This window comes from Bubalus kerabau, chromosome 7 (assembly GCF_029407905.1).
Source record: "Bubalus kerabau isolate K-KA32 ecotype Philippines breed swamp buffalo chromosome 7, PCC_UOA_SB_1v2, whole genome shotgun sequence".
In the NCBI taxonomy this organism is placed as follows: Eukaryota; Metazoa; Chordata; class Mammalia; order Artiodactyla; family Bovidae; genus Bubalus; species Bubalus kerabau.
The window spans coordinates 9,818,659-9,842,979 of record NC_073630.1 but is presented as its reverse complement, the minus strand read 5'-3'; the positions used below and the strand labels follow the sequence as shown (position 1 = coordinate 9,842,979).

The window sequence follows — 24,321 nt, the reverse complement described above, 5'->3', positions numbered from 1 at the left end:
GTTCCGGCATGGTGCTGCCTTTGGGTGCTTCTCGGTCTCGCCCCTACCCCGGCTTCTCCGCCCCGCCAGGGCCGGGGCAAAGGGGGACGGGGGAGGAGCGGAGCCACGGGGACCGCGTTGGAAATGGTGCTTCCGGAGCTGCAGGGAAGGGGGTCAAGCACTGTTTTGGTTTCGCTAAGGAGAGTTAGGGGAACCAGGAGGCTAGAGAAAGGCCCGTGAGAACAAATATATGGAAATAATCTTGCTCCCAGGGACTACCAGGGCTGCCGGCGTGTGGAGGGGGTGGGGGTGGGGGTTCGGCACATACATTTTTGTATTTGAACTTTTGTGAGCAAGTTGGATCGGATCCGACGCTTGGGTTTTTCGACTGCACTCGCCTTAAAAGTCGAGGTCTCTACACCGTAAGATCATGGCCCAACTTCAAAAGCAAAGGGCCTGAGAGTGGAGACTGCTTAATGCTTAAAGAAGGGGAGCATTCAATAGAGGAGAGAGAGAAACCCCAGGTCACGCTCCATGCCCCCGCCGGGGCTTCCGCGGCTCCTCTTCTTACCTGGTGCCTTTCCTAACAAAGTAAGAGAAGGTAAAGTCCCAGTGATCGTCCAGCCACGCTTCGACCGAGTCCTGGTCCCATTGCCGTTGCGGCCGCGCGGAGCCGGGGCCGGCCCTCTCCATGATCAGCGCGGCGTGTCTCTGTGGTCAGCTGGTGCTGGTTTTCCACTCCAGCTGGGGTCCCTCCCTCGGAGGAGCAGAACTCGCCTCGAGACCCTCCCCCCTTCGCCCTGCTTCAGTCGGGCAGGCTTTCGGCGGAGCTGCTCAGTCGCCGGGCCAGCCTCCTGCCGCGCCCCGCCTCTCCAGGTCCTCACCGTTTCCAGGTGCGGAGGGCGGGGGGGGGTGGGGGGGTGGGGGGGGTGCCGCAGCCCCGCGCCTTCCCCGGGGTGTGTCTGAGACTGGCTCTGGAAGTCTCTCTAGTCTCTAGATTCCGGGGCGGCCAGGGCGGCGACTGGCGAGCTCTCCGGAAGCCTAGTGACCAGGACTAGAAAGGAGGCCGTGCGGCCGCTGGGGTGCGCTGCATGCCAAGCCGGCTCCGGAGGAGCGCGCAAAGGTGACGGTGGATGTGTTCGCTGAGCGTCCCTCTCTAGGCAAGGAAAGGTCACGCTGTGGAGACCCAGCCCAAACCCAGAGAGCTGTAGCTGGGGAAATTTTCGCCCGAAAATGAGAGGTGCTGGTAGCCCGCGCTCTTTTCCCCGGGCCTGGGAGAACAATGACTGTCCTGCCTCACTTTCCGCCAGATCAGCGCGTGGGTCTGGGAGGAGCTGGGACCCACCTCCCACGAAGCCCTGACGGCGCAACGGCTCAGGGCGCCCCAGCCAAGGGACCACATCTGGGGTGACGAGATCTGGGACGTGAGTCACCAAAATAGATTTAACAGTCCTGGTGGGTAACTTCTAACAGAGCCATTCCTGTGATTAACGTTAATAACCATAGTAAGTATAAATTAACTGCCTTCACAAGAAAGGCTTAATTTGCATTAAGCCCCCTTTCCTAACTGGAAAAAGATAAAGGTAAATTGAGATACAATAATCACCATGGTTTGTGTATGAAATCACAAATCTCCATACAAGTAGGTTAACTTGATCTACGGGGCAGTCCCCAGGTACCGTGCAGAGCAGCCAGTTAGCCCAGTTTTTAATTCTTCATTTATATTGAACTGGAGTTAAAGTACACATACCACGAAAAATGTATCCGTTTAAAAGGACTCAGCATTCCTACCCTGTTTTGTCGTTATCCTCATCATGCTTTGATAGGGCTTCCCTTGTGGCTCAGCTGGTTAAAAAAAAAAAAAAAAAAAAAAACTGCCTGTAACTGCGGCTGGGTTCGATCCCTGGGTTGGGGTGTTCCCCCGGAGAAGGGAGAGGCTACCCACTCCAGTGTTCTGGCCTGGAGAATTCCCTGGACTGTATAGTCTGCTGCTGCTGCTAAGTCGCTTCAGTCGTGTCCGACTCTGTGCGACCCCAGAGACGGCTCCGCCGTTCCTGGGATTCTCTAGGCAAGAACGCTGGAGTGGGTCGCCATTTCCTTCTCCAATGCATGCAAGTGAAAAGTGAACGTGAAGTCGCTCAGTCGTGTCCCACTCTTCGCGACCCCATGGACTGCAGTCTACCAGGCTCCTCCGCCCATGGGATTTTTCCAGGCAAGAGTACTGGAGCGGGTTGCCTTTGCCTTCTCCGCTGTATAGTCTACGGGGCTGCAAAGAGTCAGACAGGACTGAGCGACTTTCACTTCACTTCTATCATGCTTCACAAAAAAGAATTGGGAGTCTTCCCTTGCTTTATTCTCATCCCCATCTCCCTGCGGTTTTAATATGGTATTTTGCAATGACCTAATTTTTTTGGCAGAATTAAACTGGAGCTGTGTGTTTCACAACGTGTGAACGACACCATTAGCAGTGATATACCAAAAGTGATTTAGCTGACATACTTTTAACAAACTCCTTTCCAAATATTCTTGGCAAGAATGTAAGACATTACTCACTACATAGAAACACGTAATTAAACAGATAATATGAGAACTTTAAGAAATGTCTTCCAGTCCCCCAGTGCAATGGTTTATACTTCCTTCATTAAATGATTGTCCTTTTGTCATTTCCGTTTCTTTGAAACTTCACTGCTGTATGCCAGTAGCCACAAACCAGTAAAAAGCAAGCAAAGGAGTATGAACTAATACATGATAAGTTATATCAGATTTTAAAATGAGGATGATCTTCTAATTTCTTACTATGATAGTGATTATAGCGCTCATGACCTAAAGACCATCTCCTCAGTGCTCAATTTTTCTCTGTGGAAGGTCATGCATTTCTCCTCTCAGGAGGGCAATTATATTTTAAAATTCTACTTCCAACTAAGGATGGAGTGAATTTTTGGCTTAAAATGCTTGCTTTGGTTGGCTACCATGATTAAATAAACAGGCATTATCCAAATGTCCCTTTTCTCTCCCAACCTGAAAGGGTTAAATTATCAGAAACCAGGAAGGCGTCTAAAAAAAATTGTGCAAGAAAAACAATCCCTGGACTCTCCCATCAGTGAGTCTCAATTCTGTGTGGTATAGATGTTGGGTGGGGGTTACTGTGAAGGGATGGGATGAGGCATTTCAAACTGTTCTAGTCTCGAGAAAACTCAGAACAGTACCTCTTGTAACTTTAAAGTACTTAAAGTTAAGAATATTTTGAATTGGCCTCACCCTGGCATCTTGTTCTCTGGCTTCTTTTATTCTTTATCCCAGTTTCCTCCATTTTTTTTTTTTTTAACATACATTCTTTCTAACTTATTGGTATGGATTGCTCTAAGCATATCAAATCTTGTTTTAGAATAAGTTGAAGGATGAGTAAATAATAAACATTACGAGGAAATAACTTGGAAGGTGAGGTAAATGCTACTTAAAACAACAACAACAAAAAATGCAATGACCTAACAGACAAGCCCTCCAACCTGTTATATTCTCATTGTACTAGGAAAAAACTCAAATCTCTAACATGGCTTACAAGGTTCTGTATGACTTTTACTCATTTCTGTTGCTAAAGGTTTTGTTCATACAACTAGAAAAAACAAATAAAACCGTGGATGATCAAATTCCTTTTCCAAAAGAGAACACAGATTATGAAAGTCATGACATCTTTCCTGCCTTGTTTTTTTTTTTTTTTTCAAATACTACATAGTATCTTCTTTTTTCTTACAGCAAACATATATTCTAAGCTTGAGAAAATTGAGTCAATATATTAGCACATATAATAGGATCTAGGTCCCTCATTGTTGAAGGGGAAGCCTAGAAGGTACATTGTGATGTTGAAATGGAATTGGAGGTTAAAAATTAAATGTGTGTGTGTGTGTGTGTGTGTGTGCATGATGTGGGGAAATCCCACATGACAAGGAAATGCAGGCAGCTTTTAAGAGCTGTGGGCAGCCTGCAGCTGATAGCCTACAAGGAGCTCCAGCCACCAAGAAAATTAATTTTTTGGTATTATAACTGTAAGATTAAGAACTAAAGTGAGCTCAAAAGCAGATATTTCCCCAGTCACGCCTCAAATGAGACCACAACCACAATTCCAGCCAATAAACTGATTGCACCCTTATGAGATGCTAAGCAGTAGACATCTTCATAACCAACATCTTAATAACACTGAGTCCTATATCTATTAATGTATGTATTTATCCATTTACTTCAATCTTTTAAAATTTCTCCCAGCAGTGTCTTGAAGTTTTTAGTGTACATGTCTTACATGTATTTTGTTAAACTTATTTCAATATATATCCCACTGTCACTGAGAAATACTAGAAGCAATGATATTCATGTGTCAGAGTACACTTAGTCCTAGATTTTGGCTTAAAAATATGTTTCTTCACTTTAAAAGAAACCAAGAGTCTCTGTAGAAGATTCCAGGTCTGTGACAGGGAAAGCGCAAAATATACCTGGAAAATATTGTTTTGACAGAATGTAAGAAAGACTTAAACATAATGCCAGCATATCAGAACAGAGGACTTCCAAAGTCTAATACAAGTCTGAAACAATTAGAATATCAAAATACGTATTGATATATATTGACATATACTGATAGTAACAAATTTTAAACCATTGACTAAAATAAGAAACTGTGATTCCATACTGATATAAATAAATAACTAGATAAGCAAATAAACAGAAGAGAAAGGAATGTTCCTTACACTAGAATGTCAACAAAATGAATATAAAAGGAATCATGTAATTACAAAATCATTGAAAATAAGTTGTTAGTCACTCAGCCACCTCCGACTCTTTGCGACCCCATGGACTATAGCCCACCAGGCTCCTCTGTCCATAGAATTCTCCAGGCAAGAATACTGGAGTGGGTAGCCATTCCCTTCTCCAGGCGATCTTCTTGACCTAGGCGTTGAACCTGGGTTTTCTGTATAGCAGACGGATTCTTTTACTGTCTGAGCCACTAGGGAAGCCCAGAAAAATCACTAATGGTCATTAGAATTAACTGATGAGAGTGTGATGATGGGTGGGATATTTACATAGCTTGAAGTATCACCTGGCAGGTTTCTTATTAGTTACCATGGGCAAATAGTATCTTTACAACAAAGAGACTCTAACCAAGTGATTCATTATCACTTCAGATCAGATCAGATCAGATCAGTCGCTCAGTCGTGTCCGACTCTTTGCGACCCCATGAATCGCATCACGCCAGGCCTCCCTGTCCCTCACCAACTCCTGGAGTTCACCCAGACTCACGTCCATCGAGTCAGTGATGCCATCCAGCCATCTCATCCTCTGTCGTCCCCTTCTCCTCCTGTCCCCAATCCCTCCCAGCATCAGAGTCTTTTCCAATGAGTCAACTCTTTGCATGAGGTGGCCAAAGTACTGGAGTTTCAGCTTGAGCATCATTCCTTCCAAAGAAATCCCAGGGCTGATCTCCTTCAGAATGGCTTGGTTGGGTCTCCTTGCAGTCCAAGGGACTCTCAAGAGTCTTCTCCAACACCACAGTTCAAAAGCATCAGTTCTTCGGCACTCAGCCTTCTTCATAGTCCAACTCTCACATCCGTACATGACCACAGGAAAAACCATAGCCTTGACTAGACGGACCTTTGTTGGCAAAGTAATGTCTCTGCTTTTATTGGGACAAACCAATAGTATACACATTTAATAGAACATACTGAGGAGGATACAACATTATATTTATGTCATTACTGTCAAAATTGTGAATCTAATCATGAGGATGAGATTGATTGATTTCCATACAAACATACCTAGATTGAGGGACATTCTGCAAAATAACTCGCCTGCATGCTTCAAAGATTTTAAGGTCAAGAAAGGTAAAGACTGAGCTGTAGTTATCCATTGCTATGGAATGATATTACCACAATATTAGTGGCTTAAAGCAACACACATTCATTATCTCTGTTTCTGTGAATTAGGAGTCTAGGTTGGTTGAGCTGGGCACTCTGCTCAGGGGTGTCTCACAAGGGAATCAAGGTGCTGGCCAGATCTACAGTCTCATCTGAGGCTCAACTGGAGAAGGATCCTCTTCTAAGATTACTCAGACTGTTGGCAGAATTAACTTTCTTGGGATTACAGAACTGAGAAATTCTTTCTCTTGCTGGATGCTGGCTGAAACTTTTACAGGTCACTGGCTGAAGGCCCCTCTCTGGTTCTCAAAGCCACTTTCAGTGCCTTGCCACGTGGAGCTTTCCAACGTGGCCACTTGTTTCCTCAGAACCAGCAAGGGAGACAGCCTCCAACAAGAAGGGCAGTTTTTTAATAATGTCATCCAAACTGTCACAGACGCATCATCACATGCATACCTTTGCCATATTGTTTGTTGGAAGTGTGGGCAAAAGAACACGTTGCCTGCCGTTTCAGTAAACAGCGAATGTTGCCTGCCATCAAGCCTTCAGCCACTGCAGCTGTCCCAACCGTGTGCCCAGAGGGGAATATAGGACGGAGACACACAGGATACTAGTCTAGATAGTTAAGATGCATATCTAAAAGGACTAATTTCTATGACCCCAGACTCGAGCATCTTCCCATACACAGAAAAGCAGTAAAATCATTCATTTCAGATGGCTGTGTGTGTGTATGATTAGCAGTAATATTTTGATGTTTGACAACATGGTTTTTGTTTTGTTTTTCAGCAAAGACTCTTTCATGCTCTGGCTCCTCCCTTATCTCCTTGGAATAGTCCCTCAGAGCTATTTGAGAGGATGCGTCCTAGGCTACGGGCTTCTGTAGTGGCTCTGATGGTAAAGAATCTGCCTGCAAAGCAGAAGACAGGTTCGATCCTTGGGTCAGGAAGATCCCTTGGAGAAGGGAATGACAACCCACTCCAGCATTCTTGCCTGGAGAATTCCAGGAACAGAGGAGCCTGGTGGACTACAGTCCATGGGGTCATAAAGAGTTGGGGACAACTGAGTGACTAACATTTTCACTTTTCATCCTAGCTATAGTCCTTAGTAAGGCCAATGAATAAAATATAATTCTCAACTTTTAGGTTGTACTTTTTTTTTTTAGTAGAAAGAAACAAATTAAGGTTTTGCCCTTGACCATACCAGGGTGTAAATAGAGGATGAAGGGATCATGGAGGCTACCTCAAGAATCCACCTAGAATAATATTGTAGAATAAGGTATAGTGATTGGGACATAACATGTGTTCAGTAGCTATTTGTTGGGTCAATTTAAACAGAAATGTGGGCTTTTTAAAGAGTATTTGGCAGTTGTTTTTGTTCAGTCATTAAGTCTTTGTGACTGTGGACTGCAGCACACCAGGCTCTTCTGTCCTCCACTCTCTCCCAGACTTTGTTCAAATTCCTGTCCATTGCATCAGTGATGCTATCTAATCATCTCATCCTCTGCTGCCCCCTTCTCCTTTTGCCTTCAGTCTTTCCCAGCATCAGGGTCTTTTCCAAGGAGTCAGCTTTTTGCATCAGGTTGCCAAAGTATTGGAGCTTCAGCTTCAGCGTCAGTACTTCCATTGAAGATTCAGGACTGATTTCCTTTAGGATTGATTTCCTTGGTTTGATTGGTTTGATTTCCTTGCAGTCCATAGGACTCTCAAGAGTCTTCTCCAGCACCACAATTCCAATGCATCAATTCTTTGGCACTCAGCCTTCTTTATGGTCCAACTCTCACATCTGTGCATGACTACTGGAAAAAACAGTTTTGACTATACGGACCTTTGTCAGCAAAGTGATGTCTCTGCTTTGTAAAATGTTGTCTAGGTTTGTCATAGCTTTCCTTCCAAGGAGCAAGTGTCTTTTAATTTCACGGCTGCAGTCACTATCCACATTGATTTTGGAGCCCAATAAAATAAAATCTGTCATTGCTTCCACTTTTCCCCTTTTGTTTCCCCCTTTTATGAAGTGATGGAACTGGATTCCATGGTCTTAGTTTTTTGAATGTTGAGTTTTAAGGCAGCTTTTTCACTCTCCTCTTTCACCATTGTCAAGAGGCTCTTTAGTTCCTCTTCACTTTCTGTCATAAGGGTGGTATCATCTGCATATCTGAAGCTGTTGATACTTCTCCCAGCCATCTTGATTCCAGCTTGTGATTCATCAAGCCTGGCAGTTGTATGATGCTTATTTAACTGCATATAAGTTAAATAAGCAGGGTGACAATATATAGTCTTGTCATACTCGTTTCCTAATTTTGAACCAGTCCATGTCTGGTTCCAACTGTTGCTTCTTCACCTGCATACAAGTTTCTCAGGAGGCAGGTAAGGTGGTCTGGTATTCCCATCTCTTTAGGAATTTTCCACAGTTTTCTGTGATCCACACAGTCAAAGGCTTTGGTGTAGTCAATGAAGCAGAAATACATGTTTTTCCTGGAATTCCCTTGGTTTCTCCATGATGCAATGAATGTTGAGAATTTTATCTCTGGTTCCTCGGCCTTTTCTAAATCCATCTTGTACATTTTGAGATTCTCGATTCATGTACTGCTGAAGCCTAGCTTGAAGGATTTTGAGTATAAGCTTGCTAGCATGTGAGATGAGTGTAATTATATGGTAGTTTGAACATTCTTTGGCATTGCCCTTCTTTTGGAATGGAGAGGCGTTCCATTGGGATTGGAATGAAAACTTATTTTTTCCAGTCCTGTGGCCACTGCTGAGTCTTCAAATTTGTTGAGATATTGAATGCCACACTTAACAGCATCATCTTTTAGAATTTTGAAGTGAAGTGAAGTCTCTCAGTCATGTCCGACACTTGGCGACCCCATGGACCGTAGCCTACCATGCTCCTCCGTCCTTGGGAGTTTCCAGGCAAGAGTACTGGAGTGTGTTGCCATTTCCTTCTCCAGAGGATCTTCCCAACCCAGAATTGGGAAGATTTAAAATTTTAAATAGCTTTAAATTTTCACTCAACTTTGATACTGCCTATGGCAGTACTTTTGCTTATTGGATATATGTAAATATGTCAGCAACTGATCTTTGGGAAAGGTTTATTTCTTTTAGTGGTCTGTGGAAGTCTTATCACTCGTCACAAGATCATCCTTTATTTTTAGCAGCACTAGGCTCATGTGATCTAGCAGTTCTCTACAGAGAGCATTGGAGTACATATTTCAAGGTGTCACATGGTAGGGATCAGCTTAATATTTTAACTGCATAAATTTAAATCAAACCATAATTATGAATTTCAAAGACAGAACCAACCTATGAATAATAAGACCGTGTTATGGTGCAGTGCAATGATTTCAATCAGTACACAGCATTTTCCCTCCAAATCAAACATAGGGTTTTTTACCTAAGTCTCTTGAAGCAGCCAAGAATTCTATTTGATATATAAAGGCTGATCTGTGTGAAGAGACATTACACAGTGCATGGCGAGCAGCTGTTCTTCCCATCAAGGAAGGTCACAATGAAAGGAAATGGACTTACATTCAAACAGGAGAGATTCTGGACAGATACTAGACACACGTTCCTGACAAAGGGATGCAGCACAGATGGATTCAGGATGAAAAACAACTGTGGAATTTCCCCCTAGCAACTTTTACAAATGAGGTGGACAACCATCTGTTGGTAACGCTTTGAAGTCCTGTCTCAGGGCAGATCAACCTCAGGAACTCCTGAGGCTTCTCACTACCCTTTCACCTGCATCTGCAGAAGATATTAAACAGAAGAACGGTGGTGTTTTAATTGATCAGTATAATAGGCACCATTCACAGAAACATGAAATAACCTAAAACACCTATACCCAGAACAAATGCTCCTTTCATCCTTTCATCTATGCTCCTTTCATCCACTTTCCTGTTAAAGAAAAGATTTCATTCTCTAGAGAAAATATCTTGTGCTAGTCAGAATGGCTAAAAATAAAATAATTAGTTTAGAAAGAAATAGCAAGGAGTGAAACACTTTTAAAAGTCAACTGCACCTGGGTGTGACACACTTAACTAAAAACCAGTTTAAAAGTAGGTCATTTAAAAATAGACTCTTTAAAGGTTAAAGGAACAAAAATGTGTATGTTTAAATGTAAATCAAGAGATATAGTTTTGTTGATCTTGATTCCAGCCTAGAGAATCATTTGTCTTTTCTTTGTAAGTTACAGACTAAAATTTTTTTTAGGTGATGCTCAGTCTCATTTAAAACATCTCAGATGACTGCATAGACATCATTATGAAACCTGCTGCTGCTGCTGCTAAGTCACTTCGGTCGTGTCCGACTCTGTGCGACCCCATAGACGGCAGCCCACCAGGCTCCCCCGTCCCTGGCATTCTCCAGGCAAGAACACTGGAGTGGGTTGCCATTTCCTTCTCCAATTTTGAAGCCTGCCTTTTTCCAAATACGTAAGGAAAGTGTGATATAATTATAATGCCACAGAAAAAAAAAAAAAAAAAAAAAGAACCTCATGACCAGAGATAATTTTCATCTCTTAAGAGTAGCTTTTGGATAACTTGTTTGACTCAACTCTGAAAACAAAAGTCAACATTTTATAATTTAATAAAATCAACTAAAACTCAAAAAAGACCCAAAGTATTAGGGACACTTATGCAAAATTCTTCATTCAATTTTGCTACATGCCTTGAAAATAATACATGTTTTAAATAAACAAAGGCTGTATGGAGATGAAGCCAGAAGTTCATTCTTTTCACAGTGACTCAATTTTCCCATTCACTTCTTATAGGGAAATGAACAATATGTTGAAAGTAGGTAATGTACAGCATTCTAGTCTGGAAGTTCCAGGATAAAATTCCAGCTATGCTTACATAAAACGTTGTCTTTAAATAATGGCACTTCCAAGAACAGTAATCAATAAATCAGTTGAAAGAAGGAACTGCTCTATGGAACAGGCCCTGCCTGATTCCTTCAGTTTATTTGTTTTCATTCTTCTCCGTCAGTGGAATCACTGAGGTGGTGCATATATTGGAAGTATTGTGCAATACTAGTCTGAGAACGTGAAAAAACATTTCTATAATGTCTTAAAACTCTAGAATTGATCAATGTAAGTTATTGTCTCTTTGCCATAGTTACCTTGGAAAGCCTTATGTTTTTATAAACTGTGTTGCCATTGCTTGAAACATTTTGGGAAATTTCTCTTTGAATTGCTTTCAGAGTCTGCATTTGACTTTTTGCATCTCTTCAGTAGTGACAATATTTTGGTTTGTAGATTTCATGCTGAGAGTGATTTTTTTTTTTGGGGGGGTATATTTTAAAGAGCCCAAAGTTACTTCACCTATGGTCCGTTGGGAAATATGAGGGTTTTTTGTTTTTTTTTTGTAAAATGGTTACAAGGTTATGAGACTGATTTTTATAGTCTAGATTAGAAGTGTTGGAGAAGACTCTTGAGAGTCCCTTGGACTGCAAGGAGATCCAACCAGGCCATCTGAAGGAGATCAGCCCTGGGATTTCTTTGGAAGGAATGATGCTCAAGCTGAAACTCCAGTACTTTGGCCACCTCATGCAAAGAGTTGACTCATTGGAAAAGACTGATGCTGGGAGGGATTGGGGGCAAGAGGAGAAGGGGACGACAGAGGATGAGATGGCTGGATGGCATCACTGACTCAATGGATGTGAGTCTCCGTGAACTCCGGGAGTTGGTGATGGACAGACAGGGAGGTCTGGCGTGCTGCAATTCATGGGGTCGCAAAGAGTAGGACACAACTGAGCAACTGATCTGATCTGATTATCCTGTTTGTCAGCTATGTGACTGCCCAACACCTCAGTTCCTTTATTTGTAACAAGAGTAACAATGGTTCACATAGACTTGTTCTATTAAGTGATATAATAAATACACCATAGTAGTCAGAGTGCCCAGCACACAGTTAAACAGTTCTCACCTAGAGAATAACTCCATGAAGGGATTTCTAGACCTCTCCTTTCTATTAAACTCTCAACCCATCAATTCAGATCCAGCACATCCTTCAAAACTGACTCCAAATCCATTCTCTGAAGTCACCTTTTTTGTGTAAATAATTCATTTGTAATTTTCTCTTTTTCCAAGCAGTCATGGAGTCCTCAAGACTGATCTTTCATCATGACTCTTAAATCTTTTTCTCCAACCCACTTCCTGTCTTCAATCCTTGAAGCCATGCCTTCTCCATGCTACAGGCAGAGTGATCTTTCTGAAGTGTTAGCCTGATGGAGTCACTTCCCTCTTAAAACATGTCAGTGTCTCCCCATTATCCTCTGGTAGAGGATAATCTTCTCAGTAGGACATAGAAAGCTATTTGTGATCTGAAGTTGGTTTACTGCAGAAACTCAATGCCTCATTTCTTTAAATGTAGCATATTCTCATGTTCCTAGGATTTTGCATGAGGCTGAAATTTGTTCTCTTTTGCTTCTGGCTAATTCCTACTATTTCCTCTGGATTTATTTTAGACATTTAGTGCTCCAGGAAGCTCAACACTCTCAGGCCCTCTAAGGGCCCCACTTCCCACACAAGGTTTATTTATGTATACCTCATAAGTAATCTCATAACACCTGCTCAGCCATTGCACTGTATTTTTACCCTTTATTTGAAATTTATTTACAGGTACTGTGTCTTAGTCATACCAATCTTAGTTACACCCTCCAGGACCCTGTGTTCATATTTGTATCCCTAGGAACATCATGTGCTCAGTTGTTCAGTTGTGTCTGACTCTTTGCGACCCCATGAACTGTAGCCAGGCTCCTCTGTTCATGGGATTATCCTGGAAGAACACTGGAGTGGGTTGCCATTTCCTCCTCCAGGGAACATAATAGGGCTCAGTAATCATTTATAGAATGAACGAATGAATGAATAATGTTTCTGATGTCTTATTTACTGTTCTTGTGACTCATTAACAATTTTTATTGCTATTAAGATTTTATAAAAACTTTCAAATGTTTGCTCTCACACCTGCCCTCTCTGCCTTGGAAAAATCCAAATAGTTGCATTGAATCTACCTCAACCTCTCACTTAATGTGGATCTTTAAGGATCTTCTTAAAGGATCATCTCAGAAGGGTCTTCTGAGTAAGCAAATAAGACACACAATCAGAGCTGCCAAACAGAGCTGTGACTTTCTTGAGGCGTTTGTCTACTCTGGACATTATATTCTATATTTACTACTTTTTTTTTTTTTTTTTAATTCCTGATGTCTGTAAGCTTCATAAGGTTGAGTTTGCTTCGTTCACCACTGGGTCATCAGGTCCCACAATACTATCTGGCACATACTGGGTCTTTAATTTTAAGTAAAGTATTGAATACCAGATTACAAGATCCTTGAGAACAGTAAATTGTGTATGTTCCACATCATAACCTAAAATGTCATATAGTATGTGATTGATAGATATATGTTCATGTATTTTTTTTGTTGTAGTTGATAATAAAAAATAACAGGGTGCCTCTTGAGGCAGACAGTACCTGTAGGTATCCTTTGAGGGGGAAAATTAAAAATTAAGTGAGCACTTCCAACCTGTGAGAAAGAGGGCAGACAGTTTCTTTGAATCAGATCTGCTAAAAATTGCATGGAGTATTGCCTGTAGTTATGTACAAGTGGTATAGGAAGGTTTCCCCTAAAGGGGGAACCTGGGACCCCTTGAGCAAAGAAAGATTCCTAGGATGGAGTTAGATTAATTTGCATAAGGAACTTGGAACTTCTGAAAGAGATGAACTAAAATGTATATCTGAATCACCTGAGATTTAGCCCTGGGAGGCAGCCAGGGGTGGCGGGGGTTGGTGGAGACTGTGGCAAGCTGAGTCAGGATGTCCCTGATCTAGGTACAGAGGCAGAGAAGAGCACTGGGCTCCTCCTGAGGAAAATTCATCTGCCGAAAGGGCAGAGGTGGTTTCACCTCAAAGTTACGGAAGCATACCGCATCGTTCACTTACAGGACACCTTCTGAGTCTGAGTGAGTCCTAGCAATGTGGTCACATTGTTGCAACTACTTAACTGCTGACATTGAGCGAATGACTGTTTCCACCCAACATTTCCTCCTCAGACTCTTCAGTAAGATCACTGGAGTGACTGAAGGCATTTGGGGGATTCAGCTAAGAGGAAGTTGAGTTAGGAATACATTTAGTCTGGTTTAAGGGGGATATCTTTATGTGGTTCAAAGTCAGTTCATTTTTTAAACAATTAATTTGTATTGGAGTATAGTTAGTTGAGCAAACTCTGGGAAATAGTGAAGGACAGGGAAGTCTGGCGTGCTGCAGCCCACGGCAGGGTCGCAAGGAGTTGGACATGACTGAGCAACTAAACAACAGCAACAAAGAGCTGCTTTACAATATTGTGTTAGTCTCTGCTGTACGGCAGAGTGAGTCAGCTATTTGTATACATATATCCCCTCTTTTGGGGATTTCCTTCCCATCTAGGTCACCACCGAGTACTGAGTCGAGTTCCCTGTGCTATACAGTAGGTCCTCATTCATTATTTATCTGTTTTATACATAGTAGTGTGATATGGCGATCCCAGCTCATCCCACCCTCTCACCCCCCAAGCCTGGTGTCCATACATTTGTTCTCTACATCTGTGTCTCTATTTCTGCTTTGCGAATAAGTTCTTCTGTATCATCTTTCTAGATTCTACATATAATCGATATGATGTTTGTTTTTCTTTTTCTGTCCTTTCCTTTTTATTGTTGAGTTTTTGCTAGCTGCCCTGATGTAGGAATGACTTATAAGAATATCCCTACCACCCATTCTTCAGAATCACCTAATCCCAGGACAAGAAAGGTCAGACATCCTGTCAAGATATGAATGTGCCTATGTCACCTGTCACTAGAATTAGGTGGATAATTCTAGAGTAAAAAGACTCCGATTTGGAGAATCAGGAAAACTGTGAAGAAACAGTTTAAAATGAAACTGTGAGATGTTTTAAAATTACTGGACAGCAAAAAATTCTGGAAGGTATAGAAGGAAAATGCTACTTTACTAGCCTTTGCTGAAAAAGGTATTAACTATTTGATTCTGGAGACAAACCAAAAAGAAAAGGATGTAGGGTATGGTTTCCAGGGCCTTCACCTGATACTCTACCATTCCCTACCTTCCATCATTTTTTTAAACAGAGCTTCATGGTGGCAGAGGACATGGTGCCTGACGTTGCTGGACTCCTGGGGGTGCAAGTGCGCTGTACCCCGAGTTTCAGTATGCAAGCACAACAGACTAACATGTGGCCAGTGGCCCTGTGTAAGGATAATCTGTCAAGATATCCCAATGGTGGGATTCCAACTGGAAGTAAGTCTATTTTTTCCTGTAGGTGGGAAATAGACTACCAGAAATTGAGGATGTGTAGGTGATGAAATTCTAGCCCAAACCAAAGAACACTGTTGGGTATGAATGCAGATTAAGAATGAAAGGTACAACAATAGGAAATACAGATGTAGGTAATGAAGGGCTTATATGGTTCCCTCCTCTTGGTGATTCCTATGTTCTCCTGTATAACCATAGCACAGTGTTTGGAAGTCCTAAAATAAATATTTGAAGATTAGGAGAGGCACTGGGTATCTTCTGTTTGTTCCTCTGGCTCTTCTGTTCCCCAGAGGGCTGGCTTATAAGGACTGTATAAACAAGTTCCTTTGGAGGCAAGAATATATACAGTGGAGAAAAGACAGGTCTTCAATAAGTGATGCTGGGAAAACTGGACAGCTACGTGTCAAAGAACGAAATCAGAACATTCTCTAACACCATGTACAAAGTTAAATTCAAAGTGGATCAAAGATCTAAATATAAGACCGGATACTATAAAACTCCGGAAAACTCAGGCAGGACACTGACATAAATTTCAACAATACCTTTTTGGAACCATCTCCTAGAGGAATGGAAATAAAAACAAAAATAAACAAATGGGACCTAATTTAACTTAAAAGCTTTTGCACAGTAAATGAAACCATGAACAAAATGAAAAGATAACCTAAAGAATGGGAGAAAATATTTGCAAACAATATAATCAATAAAGGATTAATATCAAACATATATAAATGGCTCAATATATAAAAAAAAGGACAACACAATAAAAAATGGGCAGAAGATCTATATAGACATTTCTCCAAATAAGACATACAGATGGGCAACAGGCACATGAAAATATGCTCAACATTGCTAATTGTTAGAGAAACGCAAATCAGACCTACAATGAGGTATATTACCTCACACTGGTCAGAATGACCGTCATCAAAAAGTCTACAAATAATAAATACTGGAGACAGTGTGGAGAAAAAGGAACCCTCCTACACTGTTGGTAGGAATGTAAATTGGTGCAGCCAGTATGAAGGACAGTATGGAATTTCCTGAAAAAACTAAAAATAAAGTTACCATCAATTCAGTTCAGTTCAGTCGCTCTGTCGTGTCCGACTCTTCACAACCCCATGAATCGCAGCACGCCAGGCCTCCCTGTCCATCACCAACTCCCGGAGTTCACTCAGACTCACGTCCATCGAGTCAGTGATGCCATCCAGCCATCTCATCCTCTGTTGTCCCCTTCTCCTCCTGCCCCCAATCCCTTCCAGCAGCAGAGCCTTTTCCAATGAGTCAACTCTTTGCACGAGGTGGCCAAAGTACTGGAGTTTCAGCTTGAGCATCATTCCTTCCAAAGAAATCCCAGGGCTGATCATATGATCCTGCAATTCCACTCCTGGACATAAATCCAGAGAAAACTATAATTCAAAAAGATGCATACACTCCAATGTTCACTGCAGCACTCCTTACAATAGCCAATACATGGAAGCAACCCAAATATCCATTGACATTGGAATGGATAAAGAAGATGTGGTATACTTATACAATGGAATACTACTCAGCCATAAAAAGAATGAAATTGGCAGCAACATGGATGGACCTAGAGATTTTCATACTAAGTGAAGTCAGTCAGACAGAGAAAGACAAATATCATATGATGTCATATATATCTGGAGTCTAAAAAAGTGATAAAACTGAACTTATTTACAAAAGAGAGACTGACAGACATAGAAAACAAATTCATAGTTTCCAAAGGGGAAATGGGGAGGGAGAGATAAATTAAGAGTTTGGGATTAGTACAGATACACTGCTGTATATAACATAAATAACCAACAAGGTCCTACTGTATGGCACAGGGAACTATATTCAATATTTTGTAATAACCTATAAGGCAAAAGACTCTGAAAAAGAATATATATGTGTATATATATATGAACTGAATCACTTTTTACTGTACACCTGAAATGAATACATTGTAAATCAACTATTGTTCAATTTAAAAATATGAATATAAAAACATATTAACCAATATAATATATAATATGTGATTATAAAAGTATAATAATATAGATTTGTAAAGTTTCTCATTTTATTAAATTTTAGCAGGATTAAAAATAACAAGTTCCTTTGCCCTCTGGCCTTTGGTTGTCTTGGTTAATAGGGAGGATCAGCAAGAGATGGCAGGCCAGGAGGAAAATGAGCTCAGAATCTTTAAGAAACCTGCTATGGTAAACTAAACATGATGCCATTTTTTTTTTTTTTTTCTTTTTGCTGTTGAAGGGTGAAGTCTAATTCCTATCTCCCCTGTAATCAGGACTGGCCTAAGTAACTTGCTTGAACAACTGAATGCAGTAGAAGTGACATTTTGAGGCTTCTGAGGCTAGATCATCACAAGCAGACTTACAGACCCCGCTGCTTCAGTCTCTTGGAGAACTCACTCTTGGAGTTCTGAGCTGTCTTGTAAGTAAGAGGTCAATTACACTGAGACTTCCCTGCTGGAAGGACCCACAGGGAGAGAGCATGGAGAGAGTGATGCTGGCCACCCGCTAGCCGTTCCAGCCCTCTGAGGCAGATATGTGAGTGAGGACAAGGTCTTGGAGGACATGGCAGTCCCAGCAGATATCTCGTGAAGAAGAACCAAAGGAGCCAGCCAACGGCTTTACTGAGGCCCCAGATATATATGACCCCTGTTGTGCTGGCTCAGACAGCTCCAGCTGCTCCAATCACCCCAGCCGAGGCTCCAGGATTTTGTGAAGCAAGAATAATCTTACATCCCTGCTGTGCCCTGCCAGAACTAGTGACCCACAAAACTGTGAGCACAGTATGTGATTATCGTTTCACAGCAATAAACAACCAAACACCTGGTAACCTCCTAGCTGGGTGAGCCCTGATAGACTCTGTGCCTCTGCCAAAGACTCTTCAAGACAGCCTCTCCATAGAACCACTCTTGCTTTACAGCCTGCAGGAGGGAATGACTCCCCGCCATCATGCACTGTACTATCTTTTGTTATGGGCTTTTGAAAATCTTGTCCACCTTTCAAAGTAAAGTCCCCTAACTAAATTCTCCTGAATCACCTAGTTTGAGAGTGTTATCTGTTTCTTGTCAGGATCTTGGCTTATAAACCAGACTTGATATATATATATACACATCTCAAGATTTATTAAAGAGCAGAGGAGAAAGCTACAGTCTATGTAAGGAGGTTCAAAATTATGCTTTAGAAAGCCACAAATTAACAAAACAGCACATGTACATACTTATATCAGGTAATTAGCATGTTACCCTTAATGAAATGTTTTAGAATACTTTAGAAGAGACTAGGTGTTTAAGACTATCCTTAAGGTTTTCTGGATTCATTGAGTCTTACTCATTCTTTTGCTTTCTGTGGAAATTGGTCATTTTCTGGTACTGTGTTATTTTATTTAACAGTTTTATGTCACACTTTCTATATTCCAGGCACTCTGGAATAATATACAAATAATAATTCACTCAATCCTCCTAATAACCCTATCAGCCGTGAGCTGCTATCATCGCCATTTTACAGATGAAGACACTGGGGCATGCAGAGATTATATTAATGGGCAAAGGGCTCACAGTAAGTGGCAGAGCTAGTGACTGAAGCCACACAGTGCAGCTAGAGGGTATGCACTCTTTGCCACTGTGTTATACTGTGAGGTCTTGTCAGGATTATTTGTAAAAGTGTGGGAGTGTTTAAAGAAAACAAAAATAAGGATTGTATAGAACTTCCAAACTAGTAACAGTAGAGAGCCATTACCTTTCCCTGGACTGAAGGAAAGGGAGAAGTTACCAGACATCAAGGGAGCTGTTTGTACAGGGTATCTGACAAAAGTTGGTAGCATTTAGGGAGAGATGCAGATAGCCAAAGATGACCCAGTGGAGGAGAAGGAGGGTGAATACACACTCTCATCTCATTGTCCCATGCCCTTCGATCTTCTGCTTATCTAACCCACCTGAAGCCAAGTGGCCAGGGCAGTCCACGTAGGTCAGCCTTCCAAGACTACAGAGCAGGGTGCTGGTGAGAATGGTGGAGGATGGGTCTGGACAAGCAAATAGAAGATAGCCAACACACCAAAATCTTACCGAGGGTCAGGTTAGGGTGGTGTAAGGCGAGAAGGGTGTTTTGGAGAATTACCAGGTGTTCCATGTCGAGCTCTAGATGAGTGTGGCTGGGGCTCGAAATGCAACCATTTACGGACTTTATGTTGTACCATATGACATTACCATTTTTATAGGTAAAATACCTGGAAAAATTGTCAATTTCATATAGTTCAACCTAATAGTCTGTGTATTTTCCCATAGAGTTGCTAATAGATAAACGACTCATACCAGATGACTAAATATGTTGCTTCTCACTTGTCAGTTAGGGTTGTTAAACAGAATGGGTATTCTAATTGGACTACATGAAACATTTTTTTCTTTTTTGGTTGTTCAGGGATGAGTCATTGCTCTTCTCTGTTACCATGTCTTGGTCAGAACCACCCTAGTCTATCCTGACAGGTCACTCTAACTCCAGATTTCTGTCCTGGTCCCAATCTCTCTAAGGCTCCAGGGTTCTTCATGCACATTTCTCGTATGGGTTTTTAAGCAGCAACAGTAAGGAGTGAGTGTCAAAAGGAATCTATCCTCCTAGGTGCCCCCTCACTATATTCATGTAACTAGGAAAATCACTTTTATTAGTTCCCTATGGCTGTGGTGAGTGGCTTAACACAAATCTATTCTTTTATACTTCTGGAAGTCAGAGGGCTGAATTAAGTCTCACAGGGCTAAAATCAGTGGGACTAAAACTGATGTGTCTGCAGGATTGGTTCATTTTGGAAGAGAATCCATTTCTTGCCTCTTCCAACTTTTAGAAGCTGCTAGAATTCCTTGGCTCATGTCCACATGGCTCCAACCTCTACTCCATTGTTGGCAAGGACCCACCAGAATGGAATTGTCTGGTCCCTGGGGTTCTTGGTAAATTGATGGTGGGATAGGGAGGGGAGGGCTGGGAATGAAGAAACTAAACTATACCAAAGGCAACCCACTCCAGTGTTCTTGCCTGAAGAATCCCAGGGACGGGGGAGCCTGGTGGGCTGCCGTCTATGGGGTCGCACAGAATCGGACATGACTGAAGCGACTTAGCAGCAACTTAGCAGGGAGGGGAGGGTTGGGGGTGAAGAAACTAAACTGTACCAATTACTACATTCTTTATTCTTTGCTCTTCACTAAAACAAACAAATAATCTTATAATACTATACAATAAAAGGATTTGTACCTACATGTTTCAATCCCTTTGATGGTTAACTTCTTTAATTAGGAGACTCCGTCAATGGGCATTTTCTAGAAGTCGCTAAACCTTTATGGTCTGTGTGCACGCATGCTCAATCGCTCAGTCGTGTTCAACTCTTTGTGACCCCATGGACTGTAGCCCATCAGGCTCCTCTGTCCATGGAATTCTCCAGGCAGGAATACTGGAGTGGGTTGCCATTTCCTACTCCAGGCAATCTTCCCAACTCAGGGATGGAACCCGGGTCTCCTGCATTGAGACTCCTGGGCCTATTTTATGTCAGGCATTGTTTCATGATCTTACATAGTTCATTGCATTTAAATCTTCCCTCCTTCAGTAAGGCAGATTGTCTTTCTATTTTATAGATGAAGTGATAAGGCTCAGGAATTTTTTCTAGCTGGTTATAAGAGACGGGTCTCTAGCCATATTATTGGTTTATAAGCATCAATTACGGTCACATTTAAATCAAGTGGCAAGTGAAGCAAGAGTATTGCTGGATGCTTGAATGCAGCTAATCTAGGAACACAGCCAAGATGTTATATAATTGTAAGATGTAATGAGAGTTCGCATAGGTCCTATTTTGTTCTAATTAATCCCTCACTCCAAGCAAACCCTATTATCCAATACCCCAGCATATCCTCCTTAAACTCTCTCACCACCAAATCCCTGAACTATATATATATGTCAGTAATGTATGAAAGATGTGTAAAAAGTACCTTGAGTAAGGATGAGTGTGTGTGTGCTAAGTCACTTCAGTCATGTCCAACTATTTTTGACCCCATGGACTGTAGCCCACCAGGCTCCTCTGTCCATGGGATTCTCCAGGCAAGAATACTGGAGTGGTTGCCATGCCTTCCTCCAGGGGATCCTCCTGACCCAGGGATCAAACACATGTTTCCTGCGGCTCCAGACTTGCAGGTAGATTCCTTGCCACTGTGCCACTGGGGAAGCCCAGGTAAGGATAGTGCTCGTTAAAGTTTGGTTGAATAAAAAGTTAGAAAAAAACATAATCTGAAATGCACAGTAACAAATACAGAAGGCAAATAAAATGTTTGCTACCATTCCAAAGTTACAGCCTTATTCTTTACCACTGAGCCTCCTGGGAAGCCCAGTTTAAAAAACAGCAGCCACAAAATGACCAAGTTGGTATATAAGTCCTTTTTGAAAAAAGGTTGAAAGCACACCATGAAACTGAAAGACAGGACTGCAAAAATCTCCTGACTGAAAGATTATGAAGCTACAGAACAACAATTCTGTATATATAGAAGAGTGCTCCCTCAAATTTTTCGCTTGCTTTTGATTTTTGGAGAGCTGTATTTTATATATGAACAACAATCACCATTTGAAACAGACATTTCTGCTGCGTACAAGCATTGGTTTCTCCCTTCCTTCCAACAATACCTAGACTTTATTCAAGGTATCGTCTCTTCCCCATACCTCTTGTAGGTCTCAGGAGAACTTGACCTCATCACTCCAGGTTGCTCTGGCGGGCGGGTCTAGTGCACCTAAAGCTAATTGCCCCTCTAGACCAAGTGATGGGTGCTAGAGATGACATGTGACCCAGCTAACTGAAAAGAGGTTCGCAAGGGGCCTCTGAGAAAGACTTACCATCACAGTGAGAGAGATTCCTAGAGTAACCCTCTCTCTAGACATTATCCTGAAAATGAAACTTCTATTTAGAGTCAGGCGGGTCATGGTGGAGAGGTCTGACAGAATGTGGTCCGCTGGAGAAGGGAATGGCAAACCACTTCAGTATTCTTGCCTTGAGAACCCCATGAACCGTATGAAAAGGCAAAATGATAGGATACTGAAAGAGGAACTCCCCAGGTCGGTAGGTGCCCAGTATGCTACTGGAGATCAGTGGAGACATAACTCCAGAAAGAATGAAGGGATGGAGCCAAAGCAAAAACAATACCCAGTTGTGGATGTGGCTAGTGATAGAAGCAAGGTCCGATGCTGTAATGAGCAATATTGCGTAGAAACCCGGAATGTCAGGTCCATGAATCAAGGCAAATTGGAAGTGGTCAAACAGGAGATGGCAAGAATGAACGTCGACATTCTAGGAATCAGCGAACTAAAATGAACTGGAATGGGTGATTTGAACTCAGATGACCATTATATCTACTACTGCGGGCAGGAATCCCTCAGAAAAAATGGAGTAGCCATCATGGTCAACAAAGGAGTCTGAAATTCAGTAATTGGATGCAATCTCAAAAATGACAGAATGATCTCTGTTCATTTCCAAGGCAAACCATTCAATATCACAGTAATCCAAGTCTGTGCCCCAACCAGTAACACTGAAGAAGCTGAAGTTGAATGGTTCTATGAAGACCTACAAGATCTTTTAGAAGTAACACCCAAAAAAGATGTCCTTTTCATTATAGGGGACTGGAAGGCAAAAGTAGGAAGTCAAGAAACACCTGGAGTAACAGGCAAATTTGGCCTTGGAATACAGAATGAAGCAGGGCAAAGGCTAATAGAGTTTTGCCAAGAGAACGCACTGGTCATAGCAAACACCCTCTTCCAACAACACAAGAGAAGACTCTACACATGGACATCACACCGAAATCAGATTGATCATATTCTTTGCAGCCAAAGATGGAGAAGCTCTATACAGTCAGCAAAAACAAGACCGGGAGCTGACTGTGGCTCAGATCATGAACTCCTTATTGCCAAATTCAGACCATCAATCATCAGGGAAAAGCATACCAAAACCATAATGAGATATCACCTTATACCTATTAGAATGGCTATTATTTAAAAAGTCAAAAAATAACATTTCTAGGTACTTTTGCCCTAAGCATCTTTGCCACAAGCATTTTGCCACATTTTTGCAGCAAAACTAATTGGCTATATGGCAATTTTTCTGTAAAAATAAAATGAATGGTTGATAGTTTGGTTTGATGTATAAAACGTGTGACAGATGATGATGACTTTGCACCAAAAGTTGTTTTTGTTTTTTGTTTTTGAAATACAGTACATTGGAGGAGAAAGAGGCCAAATACCCATTTCCCACAGAACTTTGGAATGCCGCTCAATGGACATGTGACAATAATATTCCAAGAAAAACCAATAGTGTGGAAGGTTTACACAACACAGTACAAAGCTCAGTTATAAATAGGCATCCTAATATTTGGAAAGTCTATCTAAATGAAGGAAGACATTTTAGTGAAAAAAGAAAATGTATGGTTCTGAACAAGGAGAAGGATCAACAAGCCAAAAAACAAAACAAAACAAAACAAAACAAAAAAAAAAACAAAAAACCAGATATAAAATACTACGAAAATAGACCTGGAAGACAAGTGTTTTGGTACAAGCCAATAAATTTGTTTTGAGAAGTATTGCCATGAGTCTACACATATTTTAAAGGTATTCAAATATTTTGTATTTTGCAATAATCTATTCCTTTCTGATGTTTCCTGTTTACATTCTTTTTAATGTCCTTTTATTTTTTGTTACTTATCTTTTATGGCAAGACTGCCTTGTGGCTAAGTAGTTATGCGGCAAGAATGCTTGTGACAAAGATGAAGAAACCACCAGACATGAACACAGCACATGTTGGTGAGGATACAGAGAAAAAGAACCCTTATGGACTACTGCTGGGAATGTAAGTTAGTGCAGCCACTATGCAAAACAGTATGGGGGGGAGGAGGCCTTCCAGTCTTAATAACAGAAGTCCATGTGATCTAGCAATTCCACTTCTAGGTACTTGCCTAAAGAAAAAACAAAAAAACCACTAATTCAAAAACATACATGCATCCCCATGCTCATTGCAGCATTATTTACAATAGCCAAGTCATGGAAACAACTTAAAACTAACTGACAGATAAATGAATAAAGTACGGTATCATAAATAAATATAATGCGATATTATTCGGTCATA

General features: G+C 41.5%; 1 protein-coding gene across 4 annotated transcripts; it reads left to right on the top strand.

Moving 5' to 3' along the window:
- The first annotated feature begins 513 nt into the window (after positions 1-513).
- LOC129657434 (uncharacterized) lies at positions 514-24,054 on the top strand. 4 transcript variants are annotated; one of them, XM_055587593.1, is made up of 2 exons: positions 514-872; positions 23,416-24,054. In XM_055587593.1, the coding sequence occupies exons 1-2, from the start codon at positions 514-516 to the stop codon at positions 23,771-23,773; spliced, it is 717 nt and encodes a 238-aa protein (XP_055443568.1). In that variant the 3' UTR covers positions 23,774-24,054. The 4 variants fall into 4 exon arrangements, 3 of the variants coding, with proteins under 3 accessions (XP_055443568.1, XP_055443569.1, XP_055443570.1); XM_055587594.1 differs by lacking the exon at positions 23,416-24,054 and adding an exon at positions 17,468-18,620; XM_055587595.1 differs by lacking the exon at positions 23,416-24,054 and adding an exon at positions 17,434-18,620.
- Positions 24,055-24,321: the final 267 nt, after the last annotated feature.